The sequence below is a fragment of the Anopheles coustani genome, chromosome 3 (genome assembly GCF_943734705.1).
Source record: "Anopheles coustani chromosome 3, idAnoCousDA_361_x.2, whole genome shotgun sequence".
NCBI lineage: Eukaryota > Metazoa > Arthropoda > Insecta > Diptera > Culicidae > Anopheles > Anopheles coustani.
The window spans coordinates 78,973,636-78,998,045 of NC_071288.1; the positions used below are offsets into that span (position 1 = coordinate 78,973,636).

Sequence of the window (24,410 nt, forward strand, 5' to 3'; positions counted from 1 at the left end):
CCAAACGCGTTGCACCTTGTTATAGTAAATTAACTTAAGCTATGAACGAAAAAGCAAAAATTACAGATATAAGAACTAAGGTATACAAGAAGATGAAATTTGCAAATGATGGTGCGATTACGATTATGTATAAGCAAACAATCTTTAGAAAATCCTAGCCAGACGATTTTACGCTGGAAATGTAGTTTGGAACTGTTCGAGAGATTCAATCGACTATGACAGAAGAATGGTGCAAGCTATCCTTGACCTGCTGTCCTGTTTGATGCCGAGCCATTTTGTTAAACACTTCTAAATAATGTCGAACACACTAAACTCTGCTTGAAGATTTGAAAGGTAATTTTTGTGATGAATTTCAAGGATACTATGTTGCGTTGATAGGATTTTCCTTTTATGACAACAACTATTTTGTCATTAAAAAATGGTCTCCGTACCAATACTCTTGAAAATCTCACAATAATGTGGTTAAAGTGCAAGTAATCTTTCCAAAATAGTAAAAATAATTTTTTGTCGTCAACAGTAAGATTGGAACTAAGAGAAAAGTTTGAGCGTTTATAGCAATTTCGCGCTCTGTATGTATGTAATAATGATATTGAAAACATACAAGAGTTTGTTATTGAAACAAACTTAAATTAATTGATGTGTTTGTAATAATATTGCTATTCAGAAAGAATAAAATGTATGGATAAGTATTATCTTTGATTACGAGAATAATTTACTACATGTGTTGTTTAGTGATTGTGGTATAGCTAGGCTTTTATTTTTGAACTATTTCTTATAAAATAAGCATTATTTTTATTGAATCTGAAATGAACATAGATGCTTTCATTAAGTAAGAAAAATAATTGCATAAATACACAAACAGTTCAAGCAGGATCAGTTAAGTCCCAGTTAATGAAACCCCTTTTCGGATAACACTTTAGGCTAGGATTGATCACTTAAAGTTCTATTACACTGTGTTTGTGTGTGTGTGTGTTCACTTTCAACTAACTAAATAATTTTATTGTAGTTTTGATCTAAGTATAGGCGCCCAGTAGTAAAAAGTTTTTTGTGTAGTTATTTTGCTTAATGTTTTTGTTCTCTTAAGAATGGTTTCGTTTTTTACTTATACTTTCTCCTTTTGCGAACCGTTGCTTCCTATTTACTTAGTAATTTGTTTTTGGTTAGTTCAACTGCTAGTCAGTTGGGTTTGGGTTCAGACGCGTTCTCTAATGGTTTCCACTTGCCTCGACCCTCCAACTGTGCATGCCATTTATCGAGCACGCGTTTCAACCCTCACTAGCCCGGCTCTCCTTGGCTGAGTACGCCCATGTGTGGACATGTGTGTCGGTATTTTGTCTGCTTTATTTTCATGTACTTTTTAAATTCAACTCCACCTTTCAATGCGATGATAATTATCATAATATGATTTCTATTCGTGACATTTACTGTGTTTTGTAATAGTTTTCAACGATTTGTTTCACCTAAGCCCAGTCCAATATTTGCACCTCGCTACGCAATTCCGCTGAGGCGATGTGTTTATATTTTCCCGGCAACACTACTATTACTCCCCCCTCTCCCCCAAATCTTTCGTTCTACCTATCCATGCTCATCAGGTGTTTTGTAATTTATTTTTCTACTAAATTTTTTAATGGTAAAATTTACGATGAATGCTCCTTGTGCAATCATCCCCTATAATACCTACCATCCGCTTGCTAATTGCTCTATCGTTTCACCCAGAACTCTTCACACAACGCAACGTTAGTGAATGAAAACCTAAAACCTAACGCCATCGATTGCCCAACACTACTTTGCCGGCGTCCATTACGCAATTCATTCCCAAACCGTGTGAGAAAGTATGACCATCAGCATATTTCAGAATAATACCACTTATTGATATACGTAAATATTGTCGCTTGCCACGGTTTCGTTCGCATGCCCATCGCACGAGCTCCGGTGTGGGATAATGTAATAAATTAAGATATTAAATCGCCCACCCACCGAAAAGGGGGTCGACGGTAGGTAAACGTTAGAAAAAACTTAGCCAACTTTCCAAACAAGAATTGAACTAAAACGAACGCTAGAACGCCATAGGTGTGAGGTTTTCTGGGATGCTACATTCTTTTCCTTCCATAATCTGGTTTTAATGCTCATTCTGACTAGAGTTTCATTAAACAAAAGAAAGGTTTTCTCGCCAACGTGAATTAAGGAACACAGTTTACTCCATCTCGCATCCCACCCCCCCGCACACACACCTCGTTCCTTTTCCAATTTGCCACAACAGTCTTAGGTCCAGGTTTTACTGGACGCAGAGGAGGTCGGGTATAGTCTTCATAGTCATTTCGGTTTCATAAACACAACAAGCGTAATTCATTCTCACACGGAGCGCGGAGGCTAGTGCTCTTTACGGCGTTTGTACAGAGGAACCACACCGGCCACCACCGGCGAGTGCCGAATGTGGGTATGTTGCAACGATAACCGCGTTTGCCGTGCGTCTAATTTGGATTATGTTCAATTGGAATTCCTATAAAGAGTAAATTAAATCTAAAAACTAGCGACCTATTTTGGATGAAATAATGTTAGCTTCGCCGATATTATTCAATCGTTTCGCCGTATTCCTTTGGATATAACATTTCCCCTATGTTTAAATGATTATGAAAAATTGACAAACTTTTAGTAAAGCGACATAAGTGAGTGTGTGTGTGTGTTTTTTTTTCAATAAATACCGTTCGTGTTTTAATTAACAGCAGTTTGCCTAAGTATCATGCACCTAGTTTTTTGTTTCCCTAGTATTCTTCAACACTTTTTCTTGTGTGAGTGCAGATTGTAGCTGTTCTCGTTTGCGATTACCGTGATATTTGACAGCAAGTGCGCGTGGCTAAAAAGAAGCGTGGTTCTATAGCGTGTGTTTTACGATGCTTCTAGCAGGATTTTTACACGAGCGCACGCAAAACACGGCATTACAACAGAATAGATGGTACTTTTGGGCATTGTAGTTAAGTTTTCTTGTTTTTTTGTTTTTTATTAATCGTTCCTAGTTCCACACTCCGCTAACAAACTTTTCCTATGCGATCCGAAGATAATTGTCAATACTAATATGGGATGGGGAGGGGGAGAGGATAAAGAACAACGAGGACGAGCCTTTTAAGTAACCATTAAATCACCGTGCCTGCAGCGGTCTTATTGATAGTTTATCGATCACTCCCTCTTTCTCTCTCTCTCGATCGTTCCCGATCGATCGAATGTGACACGAGTCATAGTCATTGAGCGATCATCCATGATGCAACGCGCCTCCCTAAGCTAATCGTACACACCGACACTGCACTATCGCCGCGTTCAGTCAAGATGTTTGTACATGTCGTCCAGCTGTGGGGCAAAGTAGCTTCGTATTTGCGGTCTCCTCGACTTGAACGTCGGTGTCAGCAGACCGTTCTGCACGGAGAATGGATCCGGATGCAGGTAAATGTCTTTAACCTGGAGGATACAAAAGCGGAAGCGATTAGAAAAAAAAATTGATGGGACAGCGGGGCGATGGTACTGACCTGTTCGAAAGACTTGAGCCCAAACTCTTTACCCCAGAGAGTCATGTCGTTGAGGATGAGCTGCTTGACGTCCGGATTGTTGCACAGTACGCTTAGCGTGCCGGGAATGTTGTTCTCCTGCGCCCAGCTCTTGATTACTTCAACGTCCGGGACCACTATTGCCACTATGCAGCTCTAGAAATAATAATAAGGTAACAATAAGTTTAATTTACGACATGTAACTCTTGAGGGAAATGGAAAATACTGATTCTGTTAAACATGAGGAGATGTTGTTACTTCATACTTTCATACTTCATTTGGTGTCTTCTTAATAATTACATGACCAAAAACTAAATATCTCTGTAGTTTTTGTTTGTGGGTGGATGGAATCGCATAAATTTCTTTGTTTAATATTGTTTGATTTAATTTAAAATAAGAAAAACGGTCTTTACTAACCGATGCCGCTTTCTAACTCCCAGGTCCATCGAAATTGATCGGTTTTTTTTTATATTTTTGTTAAAATTTAACGATTACATATGCGATTCTGCCAATAATTGCCAAATTTAATATTTTTAGTTACTTCTGTACCTTTAACGGACAAAGAAGAAAATACTGTAAAACAGCCATACATTCTTGCTTTTTTTTTCAAATTAGACAATTATCAAATTTAACACGTTTTTGCTTCGTGTGGTTGTTTGTAATTAAACAGTGTTTGAATCTCAAACGCGTTTTTGTAAGCAGTGCAATATTTATTCCGTGAGGTTCCAAACCAGCGGAGGAGTTACAACCCGTTACAAAATCGGCCACAAAAGCACTCAAATAGTGTTGCACCTTATGCACTTTTGCGGGATTCGTTCATATGAATCTTTTACAATCTATGAATAAGATTCATTCAGATGGATTCATGAATCTTTTGGGATTCGAATTTGGAAATGCTAATGAATCTTTCATGGATCTTTCACGAATCTCCATGATTCTTTCACTGGCGTGGATCATGCGACCAAAAACCAGGGATCCCTTTAACCATGTTTTGCTTATCAATTTCCGTGAGTTGATAAATCTCTAAGATTCATGATTCTGTCATTAAAAGATTCAAGCATCTCTAAAACACAACAAATCATTCTGCTTCATGAATCTGAATCTGAGTTACACAACTCTACTCTCAATGCATAATTTTTTTGGTTTTTTCTTTCTGAAATTCAACGCACTTCACGACGCATGGAATGACGTGTTAAATATTAAACTATTTAACTATTTTAAAAACATAGTCCTTTTATAAGTGGTACAACATCTCCTAGTGGCACTAGGCCTTTTTTCCGAACAGAGCTACTGTGATCAATCGACGGAATATTATAGATCAGTAGTGAGCCGTTCGTAATACTAGGTGATGACTAGACTCGAGTTTTGAATCTTTTGATATTATAAAATTATGAAGCATTAAATATTACAAGTTAGCTCATTGTTTCTTTCTAACAGTTCAAAAAATGTGTTTGATAAAAGCTTTTGCAAAGTATTTTGTTCGTAGTATAAAAAAAAGGCTAACGTAAATAACGGTACATATTCTATTGAGATGCTAACCAGTGTTACGGGCTTGGAGCTTACCTTTAGGCTTTCACCGTGGACAAACACCTGCTCCACGTACTGGCTGCGGATGTACGCGTTCTCGATTTTCTCCGGTACGATGTACTCGCCCTGGCTTAGCTTGAAAATGTGCTTCTTGCGATCGATAACCTTCAGCGTACCGTTCGGTAGCCACTGTCCGATATCGCCCGTATGATGCCAACCTTCCTTGTCGATCGTTTCGGCCGTACGCTGTGGATCTTTAAGGTACCTAAGGAAGATAAGGAATATGAAAGTCAGATATTGACCAGCTGCTTGCTTTCTTCTCGACCTTGTGGTTCTTACCCAATGAAAACGTTTGCGCCCCTGACACAAATTTCTCCCTGTTGCTGCGAAGCGTAGTATTCCATCTCTGGCACATCTACCAACTTGATGGCGTTACAGGCCACTGGTGGGCCGACGTGTCCCGCGACGAAATCACCCTGCACCGTGAGGGTGATCGGTGCGGTACATTCCGTCTGCCCATAGCCCTCGCAGATGAGACACCCGAGGGCGGCTCGGGAGAATGCAAGCACCGCGTCGGAGAGAGGCGCTGAACCGACCACCATCAGCCGCAGTCGGCCACCGAAGCCCTCCTGTATTTTCCGGAACACCAGCTTATCCCAAATGCTGTTCCGTCGAACGATACCCCGTTTGATTTCCGCCTCCTTCGAGCTGAGTGCCATGTTTAACAGCAGTTTCTTGACCGAAGACCGTGAGACCTCCGCAAACACCTTGTCGTACACCCGGTTGAGAAGGCGCGGCACGGCCGGCATCAGCGTCGGTTTCAACGCTTTCAGGTCGTTCGTCAGTTCCTTGATGTCGCCGGAGAAGAACCCAACCGCGCCGCCCATATAGTACACACCGTTCTCACAGCAGCGCTCGAGCATGTGGGCAAGTGGAAGGAATGACACCATAACGTCGCCAACGCGTGGTCGATGTGTACCGAGCTGTAGCAACACTCCGGTCACTCCAGATAGCACGTTAGCGTGCGTTAACATCACGCCCTTCGGGTTGCCCGTCGTGCCGGAGGTGTAGCAAACCGTGCACAGATCGTCCGGCTGCGGTTCCAGCTCCGGATGATCGTTGATAGCGCCCATCTTCTCCACCTCGTCGAACGAGTGCACATCGATGCCGACGTTCTTTGCCCGCTGCAGTGTTGCCGGTCGCACCTCTTTGATTGCCACAATCTTTCGAAGGGATCTAGAAAATAGTAGAAGTTGGATTTAATGGCATTCGTTTACGCTGGGCATGTCTGTGGATCCCATCTTCTTACCTCGGTGCCTTATCCAAGAGCAGGTTCACCTTCTTGTCGTCCTCCACAACGACCACCTGCATCTCGGCCTGGTCGACGATGAAGGCGCACGCATCCGGACCGAGTGTATCGTACAGCGGAACGACCACCAGCGAATAACAGTAGCATCCTTGCTCGAACAGGATCCACTCCGGACGGTTCTGCGAGTAGATGCCAATGTACGTGTTCGGACCGGGTCGCAGACCAAGCGAGATCAATCCGGATCCGAAGTTCTTTGCGCGCAGTAGCGTTTCATTGAAGTTCATCCACTAAAAGTAACGTGAGGGAGACATAGAGAGAAAAGAAATATTAATTTGAGCAAATATTCTGCAAGGGAAAACAATCCTACCACGGTACGTACCTGATATGGTGACTGTAGATTTTCTCGCCAGCCGAGGCAAGGTCCATTGTTTGACATATGGGCACCCTTGCGGAAGGACTGGTACAGGGTTCGCACGTCATCCTCGAGGCAGCTGACGTATTTGCCGTCCTTCGCTTCCTTGTAGAACTTGGAAACGTGTACCTGATCCGGGCCCTGATTGAGAAAAACGGAAGGAAAAGTAGATTATTACCAACATGAAGGGAAACAATGTAAGAGATTTTAAAATATGTTGCTGATGTTCTTTGATACTTCTAAATGAATAATATTGAATGATAGCCAAATGCCACGCCTGAAATGAGTTAAATTTCATCAGGTTATTAATATCCATCCGCACTCCCCCTACGAAGTGTTGCCTCCCCGTGGCCTTAAAACCGGTGTGACACTGGTAATAATTCATCTCATCGTGTTCTTTGAGCATTTTCTTCGCCTTTCTGTTTTAGTAAAAATGGCCGTTGTCCGTAAAGCGATTGGAAATGATTTGTCGGTGGATTGGAGTGCAGAGACGGGGAAAAATATACCCAGCGCATTACATCATTGGTCCTCGGCCCGTTGGAGGAGTAGCCAGCCGTCCTGCGAACGGATGATCGGTTATGCCTCTTGATCGTAAGTCATCGTTCCGGGCGGAGGAGAAGAAGGAAGCTGCAGAAGCTGTTATGGGACGAACAACGCCGATCCGGTCACAATGAACGCACTCTCTAAGCGTACTCCTACGCTTGACCGTGATCCTATAGTCACGAAGTGGATATTTAGTGCAGAGAGGCCATAAATTTCCCATACAACCCTGTTGCAACTGGACCAAAAAAATATTGGACGTATGTAGGCGTCTGTTTTCACAGCACAATCCTTTCGACCGTCAACACCCCTGGCACCAAATGACTCGTAAAGAGGGGAAATTTATCGACTTTGCATCGTAAAAGAGACTGCAGTTTTGCTTCATACAGAAAACCCGTTTTGGAGAGAATTTGTCTACCGATTAACATGTTGACTGCCATGGCTATCATTTTTGGTAGCCAGCTGTCATTAGTTCTAAAAAGTTTTTGTCCCATAAATGATTGAAAATGTAACAAAAAAATTATAGTATTATTTAATACCAATTTTTGAGAAGCTAAGCTTTTGCTAAGCCTTCGTCGGTTTAATCAATATTACACACATATTTTATCAAAAATGATTGTACTAAAAAATTGTGCTAAGAATTCTTGGCAGTCAACGTGTCTTTCCATTTGTTTCAAAGCTAATAAATGATACAATTATTTCGAAGTAAACATTTTAATCACAACTTTAGTGATTTACTTTGAAAGATACGCTTTCAGACAACTAAATCCATGGAATGATCTGATCGTGGAGGAGACGCAATCAAATAAAAATCATGTAGTACCATATACAAAATAAGCTAATCCAAAGAACAGATTAATCGACTCATAAAACCCACAAACATAGATCTGCATGTCAAATTTATGTTTGCGTGAATGAATGACGGACTCGTCTCTCATTTGGATCATCCGGAATGGTCCATGATTTTCCACAAACCACAAACACCATTATGATAGTTTTCCTCTCATTTCAACAAATCTCCTTCGCTCGTTAAAATTATTAAAACTAATCCAAGAATCGGTGACCAGATGGCGTTCGAACCATGTTCTGGTATTACGGTGAGAAAAGGACAAGGAAACAGACCTTCACTCCCGGCGATATTAATCGGCGGTGTCCGTTATTTTAACGAACCACACACTTCTACCCCCGATGGACAACCCTAAAAATAGTCCCACTACGGGTGAACATTTTTCATAATTTTTCCGATCGGTTACTTCGTTGGTGGCGTCATCGGTTTTCCGTCCCTTTCAGAGTAGAGGGTAGGTTCCTTAATGACAGCATGCTTCAGAGGTACACTAGGTGAGGTGAGGTGTTCACAAATTCCGACGCGTGGGACGTGACAATACCCAAAGGTAGAAGGATGGTGTGGGAATACCTCAAAATTAGTCGACGACGCCTTGCCGCACACACACGCGGCTTCCGGAAGCAAGACATTTCACGGTCACCACAATCGTCGTCGTTCGAACACCTTTTCCTCGTCGGTCTCTGACATAGTCTTGCAATCGTTAGTTGTTGGTGCCAAGTGAGATACCTTTTTTTTTTAAAAAAAGCTGAAAAACAAGCAACAGGACTATCCCAACCCTCGTTCGTTGTCTGTTGCTTGAAAGTTCAAGTTCAGCACCTTGCCGAATGTCGCGATGCCGTAGCACATCGCCCTGCAACATCGCCTCGCCTCGATTGCTGACGTCGTCGATCGCGAAGAGAGCGTGGATGATCGATGCAAGATCCTCGCTTCGGCGTTTGTTTTATTTGGCGACCGATTTGAATGACTTTCGTTACGTTTGATCGTTACGAGACGCGGCCCTATTGACTGAACAAACATAAACACTACGAAAGGAAGGGCGTTGATTTATTTAGCGCAAACCTGTCAACGCCGGCAAAGGGTTAATAAGGTCCGAAAGGAGTCATGGGAAACGCCATCGTTGGGAAAAACAAACGCCAAACGTGACAGAAGAAAGAAGGATGTTTGTTTTTCTTCCCAAATGTGTTGGATACGCCTAATCGACATATTCGAAGGCCACAAACACCGTCATAGCGAACGCTTTTCTGTTCCTTCCTTATAAATAATATCCAAATCGACGTGCAACATAATCATTAAGTCAAAATGAAAACGTTTACGTGCCGTTGGACAGCTTTCTTTCTTTATCGATACCGTCACACCGTCAATGGTCCTTACGACAAACACGAGAACGGTGCAAAAGATCCTAAGGCGGTGAAATGTAACACACACCCAAAAAAAAGGGATGGTAATAAATTACCTTCGCAACAAAATTAGTGAAACAGTGCCATAATTTACTGTCAAGGTCCGTTTGTTGTTTCCGATCGTTCTAGAAACGGCGCGGATTGTCGGGAGGGAGTGCAAAAATGGGACGGTGGGAATGGTTAGGCCCGACTGTACTCTCTGTCCATCTACTACACGAGTGATTGACAGAAGAATGCCACCCCACAGGGGGCTAGGGGATGTTACAACCGGGGGGGTGACTAACGACCAAAGGCAGCATGACCTTATCGCTGACAGGGGAACAGGATTAATGAGCCACATGAAGTCGTCCTGCGGGACGATTCTAGGAAGGGACAATGCGAGACGAACTCATGTGATGTCTGATCACATGAGCGTTGTAAATGCTATTGGCTTATTGGCTGACGCAAGACAGTTCGTAATCCGATTGCCAATACAAAAATGTGTGTTTCATTCATGAAGTGTAACCCATTGTGATCAGGAATGCACCGTAACCGAGAGGTTCTGCTCATGACTCACTAGCAAAAATAAACACACTCGAAAACATGATCTCTTTCAAAGCGATCACAAGGTGAGAAAGTTTCCACCGCGTTGGTTTATTTATTCTTCCCAAGGGTGATTATTTACGTTCACTACTGCCTACCACTACGGGTGTTAGTGTCTCCGATTCCCGCACCGAGAGCGAGGGACTGCCAACCCGTCTCGAGAAGTCTGCCGGGAGATCACGCGCATTCCCGACGGTGTTGTGACCAACTAAACCAGATACCCTCATTTTCTCGAAAGAATACCCTCGCGTGCTCGAAGTGGCACAGACTTTAACCCGCCTTCCAACCCATCGGGGCCAGCTAAAGAATAATTTCCACCTGTTCCGCTTGCGCAAAGCACGGGGTTTCCTGGGTGGTTGCGGGAGAGGATTGAGATTAATTAAAATGCCGCACATCCCATCAGCACAAAGTGGGGAGCACAATTTTGCGATTTATTTTTTTAATTTTTGCCAACAAAAACAACGTTTGTTTTGACCAACCGAGTGGATGAAAATGGGGAAGCAAGATATTACGAAAGCCTGCGCGAGGTGCAGATCGTCGTGTGATCACCGACATGCGCGACTTAAATGTTGCAGCAAGGGGTTTGAACTGCACTGCAGACGACGCTGCTGTTGCCAGCTTGCGAACGAAATAATTGCAATTTTGCTGAGATAGTAAATCAAACACAGGGCGAGTTAAATTGTGACAAATATTATTTTAATCGCCAATTCTTCCTTTTCCACTGTCTCAATAAATCAACCATAAGTGGCACTGATGCAATCTCTATCCATTTTTGTGCCTAAAAAGAGCAATTTCAGATGAGCTATGACGCAAAACATTGTATCTCAAACGGGTCCAAAATAAAAAAAAAAATAAGATAATTAACACTTTGGCTGTCAAGTTGTTTTTAGAACAAAAATTTTTAGATAAAATTTGTTTATGAAATGTTTTAACCCACGCTTTTGGCAAACCAAGTAAGACTGAGCATCACAAAGATTACAATTTTGAAATTGCTACAGCTGTTATGTTTCATTATATCTTTATTTTTGGTAAAACAATATTTTAGAAAGTAATAAGCGTTTTAAAAGTTCTTTGCAAGCTGCAAAGCAACTTAAAAAAATAGTATTCAGCAGTGTTTATTGAAAGGATGCTTTTCAACTAGGGTTGGCTAAATCAGATTCATACACACGAATCTGAATGACTCTTTGCTTCGTTTTTGAAATTCATGATTCAGTTAATTCATGAATCCCATTGATTCATAAATGTTAAAATAATAGAACAGTTAAGCCCAAAAAATTGGAAAAGACACCCTTTTTTGTCGCTTAATCCATGCCAATGAAAGAATTATGAAGATTCGTGAAAATTTTATAAAAGTTTCGAAAGATCCCAGAAGACACATGAATCAATTTAAAGAATCTTGAGGTGAAAGATTAATAACAATGAATCTCGCTTAAAGATTCAAAAGGCACAATCCTATTCTCAACCCAAAGTTACAAGCGTGTAACAAACTAAGATTCAGATTCATGAATCAGAATTATTTTTTGCGTTTTATAGATTCATGCATCTTTTGAGGAAAGATTGCAAAGATGCATCAATAATTGAAAACTTCTGAGCCAAAACTGGGTCGTGGGACCCCGGTTTTTATTTTAGTGGAGATTCGTCAAGGATCGATGAAAGATTCATGAAGATTCATTAAGGTTTGAAGATTTCAATCCCAAAAGGTTCATGAATCCATCTGCTGATTGAACTCTTACTCAATGGTATTTGACTTAACCTTCCCTCATTAGTCTAAAAATCCGATCATCAGCGATTATAATGTCCTTTTTTCGATGACATTTGCTCAAATAACAACATAACGCTCTATGGCTTTGCTTCAAACAGATGTTCCCCCCGTTTCGTGGATAAAGGTTAGCGGGGAACGTGATTCAAATATCAACCACCGTGTTTTGTCGACAGCCATGTTACTCGTAAGCCGTTACGGAAAAACTCAATTATCCGCAGCGGGTTGCAAAGCGTTCGGAAAAAGCGATGCATCACATGACTAGCCCTAGGATAGATTTGCGTTCGCATTTACGGTTCGCTTGTTCGTAAATTTTCCACGCCACGGTCGATGCTCAAAAATGGATACGATCGAGCGCGAGTTGTTGCGCTGGTGGGTGTTTTATTTGCAACCGTCTGTCCAACGCTCATCTCCGCCCGGCAGTGTTTCCATTTCCGGCGCAAAAATGCAGTGCGTTGGACTGGACGAAACGGGCGCGAAAAGTGCGTCATAATGGTTCCATAGAGCAGGTCCTAAAATAACAACAAGAAGCATCATCCAACCATATGCAGATCTTTAGGTGATCATCTTTAGGTGAACTACGGAAAACTCCCCTCACCAAACGTGGCGTGAGTAAAAATAAACTCCACTTGACCGATTGGTTCATTTTTCGATAGATTTAGCTGCCTCTAGGCGAGGACCCTGAGACCCTTGAAATTGGCTACAATTTGTCGAGCAACACACACACACACACACAAACGTTGTACTTGGTTGTCTTTACCTTCAGGATGTCACTTTGAAAGTTGGCATTTATCGGTAACCGGACCGGTTCCTGTGCGCCACAGCATGACATTTTGTGGCCGCGTTTTGTCCTCCCACGGAGCGGTTTGTGTTGATTTCTGGTATTTTGCGTACAGCTGTCAAACTTCAACTTAACGATCAGCTCACGGGTGCATCAGTTGCATATGCTTAAACTTAAGGGTGTACGTGTGTTTATCTAAGGGTGACCAAGTTTCCAACACAACACTTTAACCGCAGCCTTCTATCCTTGAGCTAATATATTCCACTAGCAACGGGTGCAGATCATCGCCATCATCACCATCATCATGCTCATCGCAAAGATTGAGCGAGCGCGCAAATGGATCATCATATTCTTTCACCCACTTCTGCGTTTTGGCCAACTGAATCGAAGGATCGTATCGTCGACTTCACCCCTTTTACACTCCTTCCACCGGGGGTTTGGGTGTGCGTGTATGTGCGAGTGTTTTATTTTTTCCTTAGTTTTGCTTGCGCTACACTGCGCTATTATTTCCTTCGTTGCTATTTTAAACTGAAGCACCAACAATATTTTCAGCTGTTACACTCGACCTTAGAAACCAGCAGACGAGCGCGACGCAAAGGACAAAAACTAGATGAAATAGATTTTCACTTCTAACCCACACTGCACCACTACCAACCACCGGGGGATCGTGTACAATCTTGACGATGATCACTGATCCGACAAATTACTGTCAATTAACCGTGTCGCGCTAGTTGTCACAACGATTCGCTTCCAATTTTGATTCGATACTAATTTTCACTTGGAGGAAAACAGATTGATTGTGTTTTATTAAATAAAACGCACCATCCCAAAGATAGACCCGAATGCCTAGGAGGTTTTCTTTTTCATTGGTATCAGGAATTATTTTTATACAATTGTGTTCATCCAATGTTAAGGTCACTCGAACACCGACACCAACACCGCGTCTAATAAGTGTACTCGCGCACTCTCTCGCTTGAGCAGGAAAACTCAAGACACATCCTCCGCCGGCGACGTCTTCTAGTTCACTGACCAAAAGACCAACGACAATCGCCACGGCTTTGCGCACAGCTTCCCGGCCGCGCCACCCTTCGGACTTCGGTGAGTCTGCGTACGATCGCGCTTTCTCGCTCTAATAAGCTGCCCGATCGCATCGCGGGGTGCTTAACGCGGGAAAACCCCCTCTCTGGTGTCTAAGCAGAGAGCAGAACAAAAAAAAGCTGCCGGATTTTCATCTAGCTGATCCACTGAACATCACCGCAAATTAGTTAGTGTTGACGTGAGTGAAGGAAAGAGGTCGACAAATGCTTCCCAACCTCCCAGCTGGCGTTTGGGAATGATTGCTTAAGTGCACGTCATTAAGGAAGATGCGTACCGCACGTAGCGTTGGACGCTAATCGACTCCGAAAAGGCGGTTCTAAAGGCACGGCGCAGCACGCGCAAAGTTTCCCTCCAGAAGATGATGCAATGAGCAGATTTAAAAGCTAATTTCATCACGAACTGAGAAAATAAGAACCATGAAAGTTTTGTGAAATTGAAGCGTAATTATTGCTCCCCTTTGGTCGATACGTAAACGTAGATCTTTATCGAATATTCATTCGCCTCGAATGTGCCTGGTTTATCTTCAATCGCACCTAATTGAATCACTTCAGAACGATTTCGATTAACTACTGTTTTCCTAACAATAAATACTGATGCCTCACTTGCTTTCGAGCAATCGGAAATGGGATCCTCTGGCCGAACCGGCTCCACTTGCGAATGGAAACAAGTGGCCAACACCCGAAGGACTGTCCACAGATGCAACATTTACTTCTGTATCGCACCAGGGTGTTTAATTTTATTTCATTTTCATTTTGGCAGCGAAAGAAAGAGTAAACACCGCACATGATGGTGTGAATTTGCACAAATCGATCGTTAGCGTCTATTCGATGTCGATTTAGTGGCAAATGGTACCGCCCAGCTGGGCTTCCCCCCCCAAAACCGCACAGTTAAGGCCAGTGAGTTTATTTATAGATGAATTAATAAAATTAACATTATCATCATCTGCACGGCCGAAAATCAAACCTTCTCGATGGGCAGATGGGGTGCAGAGACATGACCCTGTCGAAGATGGTAATCGACACTCGTCGACGCCGGGGCAACGTGAATGTTTGATTATCGGTACCGGCGCTAGGTGATAGCCACACGCAAGGTCCTTGAAATGTAAACTAACAACTGCGCGGTAGCACGTGTCGATGACGCACAGCAGGATGGGCAGAGAATTTCCCACTGTCCAGTGGTATGGGATGGCACTCCCAGCGTACGGGGCACCATGCGCCTCCATCGGTTAATCGGTGCGGGCCGTTGAAAGAGGAAAACAAATGATCGCACGCAACGGGAAGCAATAATCTTGGCGGTTTCAATTCTTACCGCAGTGCTACTCGTTAATTTGTCCGACCTTCGATGCAAGATAGTTACTTCCATCGATCCGCTTGGCCGAGCATAACAGCCAAACATTCCACCGCTCGGTCCGTTGGAGCACGAGCTGCGTTTCGGTGTGTACAAACGATGTTGTTTTCTCTCTTTTTTTTACGCTCGTAAGGTATGCTATTATTAGGTGATAGCGAACGTTCCTTGAGAGCAAAAACAAGCCAACAACAACCACCCCACCAACGCGGAATATATCTTCGGCAGACGACATCGACACACAACTGACTGAGTGACAAGGGAATCTATTTATGATTCGCGCATTGCGCTGACTTTTCCGACTCGCTCGATGATGCTATCCCGCACGGTGAGGTAAGGCCTATGGGGAGGGTGCTTTTGGCAACCCTTGTCTGGTATGGCGGTGAGGACGCCGCCCGTAACATATACGGGACGTTCAGCCTCTTCCCTTTTCCGATTGTCATTCCGAGGAGACGTCACCGTTCGATCATGTGCTCCGCTCCAAATGGCCAACGCAATCGACGGCGTAAGGATGATGTGAGAAACAGAGCGATTTGTATTATTCGTTACACGGCGTGCGTGCGCGTGGGTGTTACTTACGTCTTCTATTGGACATTGATTATCTAGAGGCACTAGTGGTTTCTCCGGTACTGGTCTGGTCGAATAGTAGTAGGTTACAGCCGCGGCTGCCACTGTCAACGCGACGGCACCGGTCGTTCCACCGACGCACTGTAGATTCTCCTCGATCTCATCGACTGGAAATACAAAAAAAAAAAATAATACAAATGTGTTAAAACAGATGTGGTAAAGTTGAAAAGCAGAAAATATATATTCTTTGCCAACTGTACGAAAAACTAATCGCGTCACATGTTCTAAAAGTTACACGCGTTACGATCTCGTTACGGTCGATACGCCGGAATATATGCAATTGTGGGTACACCGTTACCGATGCGTTACTCGCGATAGTTTAATTTTTAGTAGAGTTGGGTAAACCAGATTCATATTCACTAGTCTGAATGATTCTTTGATTCGATTTTGCGATTCATGAATCTTTGAATGAGAGATTCATTAATCCCAAACATTCATGATTATTTGAACAATAGATTGATGAAGCAAAAAAAAAAAAAATGGGAAGGGAAGATAATTTTTGGTCGCTTGATTCACACCTATCAAGGAATCATGAAGATTAATTAAAGATCCATAAAATAACTCATTAAGATTCATGAATGCTTCGAAAGATTCATCAATTTTTTGAGTTGCAATTCCTCAAAAATTCAAGACTAAATTTTAATGAATCTTGAATGGAAGATTCATATGAAAGAATCTCGCTAAAAGATCCATAAGGCACAACTTTAATTTTTAGTTTTTAACAATAAAGTATTCAGAATGAAGCCGTTAGTTTAGCGCTTTACTTTACTTTAAGTATCTTGAATTCGTACCACTAGAATTATTAATTTTTTGGTAAAAATTTGGGAGTTTGTTGTTATTCTATAATTCACAACAAGCTATCAATCATCGAAAGGCATACAGGGCATAGGAAACAATCATATATCACATCTCGTTGCAATAGTAGGCATATCGTGATAACAACACACGCACCCTAATCAATTTCATTCAAGTTTTGTTTGCTCATTCTCATCATCACTTTAGCGCCCCTTATCAGCAAGCATTGGACCGGTTATCGTCGTAATGGTGTAGTATTAGCTACCCAAAAAGGTGGACCTCTTATCAGTTCTACCGCGTGTGTTGTTATCGAAAAGTAAACCTCGTGTCCATGATGTTTCACTTTCAAGTAAGCTTGTTGTTGCGCAAGGGAACGTAACAAAAAACTGCACGTCATTTTATAGAGCTCGTGCTAAGATGAAGCCCCACCAAAGGGGTACTCCTAATTTGTGACCTATTCACACACGATATCTAACTATCCCGGAGCACCCCAGAGATCACCTGATCGGTACCGGTTCCGCTACTAGCCGGGGTTTTAATCGCTGTCTAGTCACAACTTACGGTGCGCAGCTTCCAGAGCAAGAAGCCGGCAAACAAACCGGCGACCGGTTTAATTTATGCTACACGTGACAGCGATTCCCGGCCACACACTACCACCTAGGATACTGCGATATATATCGCGGACTGCACACGCGCAAACGTGGCCTTTCAGCTCAGGCCTCGGGCCATGTTGCATGCCGCTGCAGATAAAAGGGTTTTGCGTTATTTCCCCGCGTCCGCGCGTTTGAGTGAGCAACTCCGTGGCCGATCGCTCGCCAGCCGCCGCGAGTGAATCACATTTCTCACAGCAAACGATAAATATTTACACTAGCCTCTAAACTAATTCTTTAAACATCTACTCCACCCTTCCGTTTCGTACCGGGGGGACCATGCCACGAAGGCGGAAGTTAGGCAAAAGAACCAGTGAGTGGAGAACGTTCACGAGGTGATAAAAACCCGCTCGAGCGCAACTCGCACAACACCGAGTGTGAAAATAAATACACAGCACGAAACATACACGACTATTACCCCAAGATTTGATGATGTTCATCTTAGCTTTTCCGAGACACTGGGCTCTGCTCCCAAACGGAGAGATGATCCGCTCAAGTCGCTCGTAACTTCCCACACACACACACACACACACACACGAGTTGGTTTCGCACGCGCTTTTTTTCTATTAGTGTTTGCACAGTTTCCTCCGCAAGACACTCCTGTTTACTTTCACTTGTCAAACGTGTCGACCAGAAGTGCCCCAATGTGTCTGTTAGAGGGAAATTAGAGGAGGGGGAAAACAGAAGGCAAGCTGCGCTACACTACCACGAACGATCGCGGAAAGGTCGTGATCGTGTGCTACTCCGCAGAAGAGAAACGCACATAAAGATATAGGGAAAAAAAAGGTTTTTAAACACTAAAATATCACACTCCCGGCTCCCGGGGTACCAGCACTGAGTACTGACAGTTGCGTACTGCGCCAGTAAGTTTGCCGCTGGCGGCTCGTCGGTCGGCCTTCGGTTAACCCTCCCCCCCCCCCCTCCCCCTTCCCCGCGCTCTGGCAAGGAGAGTTCGCACCCCATTTTCCTCCGACGTTGGACCTCAAAACCGCGCGTCGCGGAGCAGCGAAGTGTGAGATAAGAGCGTAATTTTTATGATTACAGCATTACATTTTTAGCCCTATTTTTACCCCCCTCTCTCCCATGACTCGTTTGCGGAATGATTCGCCTCACCAGACGCCTCATGCTTCCCGATTTAATTACTTTTCCCGTACGCCACACACCCGCGCGCACGCACATCAGCGTACGATCCCCGCGCGAAGTGAAATCCCAATCTCTTGATCGCACTCCTGATCGCGGTCACTCATGCCAAACCCCCTCCCCGGCTAGAGCGCTGTCTAGGAAATTATTTGCGTCTGGCTGTGTTTGTGTATTCACTTTTTTCCGTAAACATTACCGTCGATCGCCGGCAGCATAGACGAGCATGCTGAAGCATAATTTGCTTTGCGCAGATGGTACGCAGCTTCTCTCGCTCCATCTCGTTTGGCTTTTCCAACCCCCATCGGGGGACAGCTATAATAACGCACGAGAGGTGAACGATCGCGGCCCAGCCGCCGGCAACTATGTTTACAAACGGTCCGCGGGTGAGTTATCGGTTTGATAACATAGGCGCACCACGAACGAATGATTACTCTGTCGTGTGCGTTGAAGCGAATAAACCGGGCACGTCATTTCATTTCAAACGCACTTATGAATGATGCTTTGAATTGTAATGTTTGACTAATTAGCATGCGGTAAACGATACGGCGAGCTTCCAAAAATCCAATATTAGTTTTAACGATTTTTTAATCCATCACCTCCGGCGTTTTATTCTGCTATTCTCATCCGGCTGCTAGCAACCGGAATAATTGATTCACGAAAATCGGCGCCTCTTGGGGGTGGGAAGGCATTTAAATTCACCCTTCAAAGCCACCATTTTTGGGACCCGCATTCCCGCCTCCAAATCACTGTCGTCACTCTGGACAAACCAATGGTCAGTAGCCGAGGTCTAAAATACTTGACCTTGCTGATAGCGCAGTGCTTTATTTTATTGCGCTCGGTGCGATCTTATCGACGCACTTAAGCCGCCGTTGGATTACACCGATTTGAAATCGCTCGATTCGGTTTCGATTCTTCCGAGCGTCCCTTTATGTTACCACCGGTGAATGAAGGATGATTGTGCCGAAATGGAGGATGTGACAGAAGGTTTGCATTTACGTAATGAGCCATAAAAAAAATCTTGATCCTTATCTAATGTGACGAGGAACGTGTTTCGTTATTTTAATCCTCAGCTAGCGTTTCACTTTTTCAAAGGATTGGGGTTTCCCTTCCAATGGAAAGATAATATCGATGTGTTACTGAAATGTGCATTGTCGTCAAGACTTTTGGTTCAATTAATCCTCAAATTTTTATCAAGAAGACTCTATAAAGTACTTATGACGCATGAGAGTGTAGCTGTTGTCAAGAGGAAAATTACTCCTAGCATCAAATAATGAGTTTATTTTTCTTTTGAGCTCAAAATTGGTCGCGGCGAAGATCTAACCTCTTGTTTATTTCACTTGCAAGTGAGGAAAGTCTATGGATCAGTCAATGGATTTTAATAGAGATGATCAATGTTTTGAATCCTACCACCTTCTCTTCAATTTAACTTTCTTGTGCTTTGAGTTTTTTGCATTAGGCTTTGGTTCAATTGCTACAACGAAAGGAGTCAGCACTTTAATAACTCTGATGAAACGTTGGCAGGCATAACTATTGTTTTAAAACAACCCAATACTAAAAAAAGAGGAAATTTGAAGGAAAAATGAGAATATTTGAATTGATTTCTAATTCCAAAAATGGTAATAATGAAAAGATAAATTTTACAAAGAAATGATATATAATACTTACAAAATCCGGTCGTGTTGGACATGATGGTACGTTTTGCCGATTTCAACCACACCAAGAAGCTGTTTGGTACTAAGAACATTCACCAATAATTTCACTCACGATGGGGTGTCGTTTTCCACGGAGCACGGAGCACGGACGCTTCCAAAGCGAAGCTGATCACTCTTTTCGCTCTTTCGATCCGCGTCCCGCGGTGAAAGCTTTTAAAATCTCACTGCTTTCGTCCGCCGTCGTTCGAGTGCGGTACAATGTGCGGTGGGACCGGTTTTTAATGTTTCTATTGCGCGAATCGTTTGCAACAACCTCGTGGAGTCGTTGACTGGCACGATTCGATGCGGATGCAACAGTGTGGGCTTTGCAGCCCTTAGTGCCTTTGCTGGGAAGCCGAACCGGGTGTAACCAACTTTTTTGCGACTTGTTTTGTCCACTGTGCCGGGTACACGTTTCCGCGAGCTCTGTTCGAAGGCCTCCGACTGCACTCGATGCCGTACTGCGACTGCTAGTGGGCTGCTATCATCATGCCGGGCCTTTCTTAAACCACCTCTAACGTTTGGCCCGATCGCTGCAAACGGCTAAGACCGCTCGGTGTCGTCACCATGCTGCCTTTCTGCACACTTTCTTCGCACGAACTCCGGTAACGCGTCTCTCTTGCAGCGTCTCTCTCTTTTCTTTTAAGCACGTTGCACTTTGCCAATCGGGCTACTTACGACGGATCACTGCAAATAAAAAGACGGAAGATAACCAGCATTAACCCACTTGCAGAACGGGGCTTGCTTATCGCAAGGGCGAGGCCCACAAACACCCGAAGAGGAGGGCCCTTTTGGACTCTTTTCCCGCGTGAGTTATGATGCTCGCCCTGCGCCCTGGAAGTCACAACAACGGACGACACCTTCGGCACTTTGTCTTGCGACGATCTTGCGCCGAGCAGTACAAAGAATCAACTGATGTGGTTAATTGCGCCGGATCGTGATACGCGAATCCACGCTTGATCTCAGGGCCAACACCACTTCTACTCTCGCGGCCTTTGTGCGCTTTGTGCTCTCCGAATCCAGCGCGTGTAGAGAGCGCGCGAATCCTGTTGGCCGCCAACTAAGGCTCACTCATCGTCATGCCCATCGGGATCGGTACGGGAGCGCGGGGTATTGGAATAAAGAATTTTAACCATGCTGGCCACGTTGACGGGCGGCGAGATTCCTCGATGTGACGAAAATTCCGCACCGTCACTCTTCAATCGGCTTTGGAGTGTCGACATGCGCGACAGTTTCGATCTAAAACCGGCAATGCGGCAGCTCATCGGGATCCTAAGAACGTTTTGCGCCAGGTTCGGTGGGAGCCAGGGGACGCCATCTAAAAAAGGGTAATTTGTGAACGAATTCCACCTACAGAGGCGGTGCTCATAAAACGCACTACCTTACTGGTTCACCACTCGTCGTCCCGACGGGTCTTACCTAATTCGGCTCAGAATAACGACGAGATGCAGCTGTAACTTTCTTCAAGGACATCCAAGGAGGCAATGTAAACGCAAGAAATCTTCAACGCGTGAGATAACGCACAGCTGGCTCATCCATTATCAATGTATCGATCTCGACTGACCTTCGCCATTCGGTGCTGGTGGAGCCGTTCCATTTCGATCGATTCAAAACAGGTCGACCTAATGATATGCCATTTCTTGCGTCATGCCAAAGGGATGTGCTCCTTCGTGTGGCTTTACATTGACGTGGTCGGATGATGCTAATGTGAATCCTTCTGTCAACGGTCGTTCCTCGCCTCATCAAACCAATTTGGAATGGAAAAATACCAGCGTATCCAGACGGAGGACAGTGGGTAAATATTTAAGCTTCACAAACGGCCATAAATAAAACATTGGAACGCTCGAACTCAGCATTACTCGTGGGGTCCAGAATATGGCTTTGCGTGCCTGTTATCGTATGTAAAACATTAAAATGAATGGGCCACCGACCAACCCATTCAACTTAGTTGGCCTAGCCCACCGCGTTTGTTGCACCACCCTGTGGACCGGAAATAGGTTTGTGTTACATTCTTCCTTCCTAGCCCATCCTAGTGGGCACACAGCACACGTTTGATGTTGAAGGCACTTTCCATCGAAGCCAAAAATAATCCCGAATGGAAGTGGGACGTGCCTTGCTGATGGTTTCTGCTCCTAAAAAGGAACCAAATTGGTTTTCGATTTCCTCACTCCATCTCTCTCTCCCTCTCTCTCCCTGTCTCGTACTCGCGCCGAGAGTGGAATGTCAACGTGTTCGAAGTCCTGAATTTTCCTTGAAGGTATTCCCGACGCAATGCGTCCGGTATGGAGGCGCACGGTATTTTCCGCGGATGACTTATTTATAAGTCCCCATACCCGCCCGTGCACACACGCGTATGGGTTTTCCGACGAGACGACCGTTTCAACCTTTGAAAGCACCAACCAACGAAGAAAACGGGTTTAAATGGTCCATTTGCTCGGCGCACGGCGAGTTGATAAACTGTGTCAAATTCACGTGCTGGGTGGAAAAACCAAACCAGCCTGCAGTACGCACAATATTTCGGGCACAATTCAATTATGTAATGCTACAATGTTGTGGCGCACTTGCGTTTCCTGGTTTCGTTCCCGTAATTGGATTACCATCGGTTGCACTGGTGTACCTTTTTTTTCTTCTTCTTGCTTCACACACAAAACTAGCACCGGTTCCATCGCAGCGTCTGGCCATTTATCGTACGATGGTTTCAATCGATTTTTTAAAGCTCACCGAATCGGCACCCCCGGAATGGTATGAGTGCTGACAGAACTCGGTCACACACATGCACACCAGCAGGTCCAAGCCCCAGAAATGAGGAGTGCTGTCAGTTTGAGCTTGCAAGGATATGCGTATCCTTGCCACTGCCGCATTGGTTAAACCTTTGCTACGATGGACGTAAACAATTCGGAACAACGTGTTTGCATTGTGCCTTTTCTACTCACTCTCTATCATAGATCGCTACCCAAAGGAAATTGGTTTTTCCACAATATGTTTTCGAGCAATGTTTTAATTCATCGAACAATTTGATAGCACAGGACGAGGAAAGTGTGCTAAGTACGATCGATAAACGAGCCTTCACTTCCACTTTGATTGCTTCTACATAACAGAAACTTGCACGTTTCTCACAAACTTTAATGAACTAACGCTAACAGTGGTGTGAAACAAGCTTAAAACACGATTTTCAATTATCACAGAACACTATTATCGGGAAATTTTCTTCCACAAAACCAACCTGCCGACTACTCTGGTGCAATTTGTTTGAACGCGCGTCCGCGCAGCTGTTTTGACAGATTCTCGTCCTAGCCACATTGTGGCAAAAAAAAGTCATGTGTGAGAAAGAGATAAAACTACCTGAAATTATGCCAATTTGTTTGTAACTTTTGTGTCCTCCGACTGATTTCCATAACTGGTCCCTCCATTGAACGATTTGGTTTTCGAAAATCATCTTTTCTAAACAAAATATGTTTCCACTAATTTAAGTTTAAGAGAAAATTTACTGTGCGTGAGAGAGAGACACAACTTGAGTTTTCAAATTGTCCTTCTCAGGTTCAGCGAGAAAAACCCGGTGCCTGTTCTCTTTCTTTTGTAACAGCTGGTCGTTCTTTTCTCACACATAGCGGCGAAATGTCAATGCTTCTCCCCAAGGTGCACAACACCCAACAGGTTTTGTGAGATGGAGCATTTTGACGTAACGAAAATAGTCAACATACGACGGTAATTCGGAATTATGGGTATCAAACAACTTCCACTAGTACGATTTAACATGTTTGCGATGTTTTTGTAAGTTTTACGCAAGAAAATTACAGCCCTTTCTAACCGTAAAGACACTTTTTAGGAAAATAAAATCCTCTCAGATTCCACCTTCAAATGTATACACTTTGGTTTCCCCTACCAAACGCGTGATGTTTCGAATACCGATTGTCAAAAATGCCGCATTTTCACAGGATACAGTTATGGAACGAATTGAAGATCTTCCGAAATCACACTGCACAAGGATAACGATAAGGAAAACCCTTGCGGAACACTCCAACACACGTGTGTTTTCTTTCATGTATCCGATGGAACTGATAGCACACCTTGTAATGGTGGCAATTGATGACGCACAAACGATCGCGCAAGAAGAAGAGAAATGCGAGAAATGCAATAATGCGTAACCGAAAGAACATCGATGTTGAAGCCATACCAGACGGGAATGTTTGGACTATCTTCGGCAGATGGTGTAGACGTGCAATTAGCACCGCGATCGTCGAACGACGGTAAACACTGGAAAGTAAACGAACAAACCCAAGCCATCCAGGGCAAAGCAGTAAATTTCTTCGGCTCGGCCACGTATTCCGAAACTACACTCCATACAACACAACCCGCGGTCCGGAAGACTACTGCGTGC

The 24,410-nt window shown here is 43.9% G+C and overlaps 1 protein-coding gene across 4 annotated transcripts; it reads right to left on the reverse strand.

Annotated features, from left to right (window-relative positions):
• Positions 1-1,572: 1,572 nt before the first annotated feature.
• On the reverse strand, positions 1,573-24,410 carry LOC131272492 (long-chain-fatty-acid--CoA ligase 6). Of its 4 annotated transcripts, none has more exons than XM_058274239.1 (9): positions 24,308-24,410; positions 20,007-20,719; positions 15,709-15,863; positions 6,752-6,925; positions 6,373-6,659; positions 5,403-6,299; positions 5,100-5,328; positions 3,519-3,692; positions 1,573-3,450 (listed from the first exon to the last, which is right to left on the reverse strand). In XM_058274239.1, exons 2-9 carry the CDS (start codon positions 20,083-20,085, stop codon positions 3,313-3,315), a joined length of 2,133 nt encoding a protein of 710 aa, XP_058130222.1. In that variant the 5' UTR covers positions 20,086-20,719; positions 24,308-24,410; the 3' UTR covers positions 1,573-3,312. The 4 variants fall into 4 exon arrangements, with proteins under 4 accessions (XP_058130222.1, XP_058130221.1, XP_058130223.1 ...); XM_058274238.1 differs by having other exon boundaries at positions 24,207-24,338; XM_058274240.1 differs by lacking the exon at positions 24,308-24,410 and adding an exon at positions 23,939-24,071.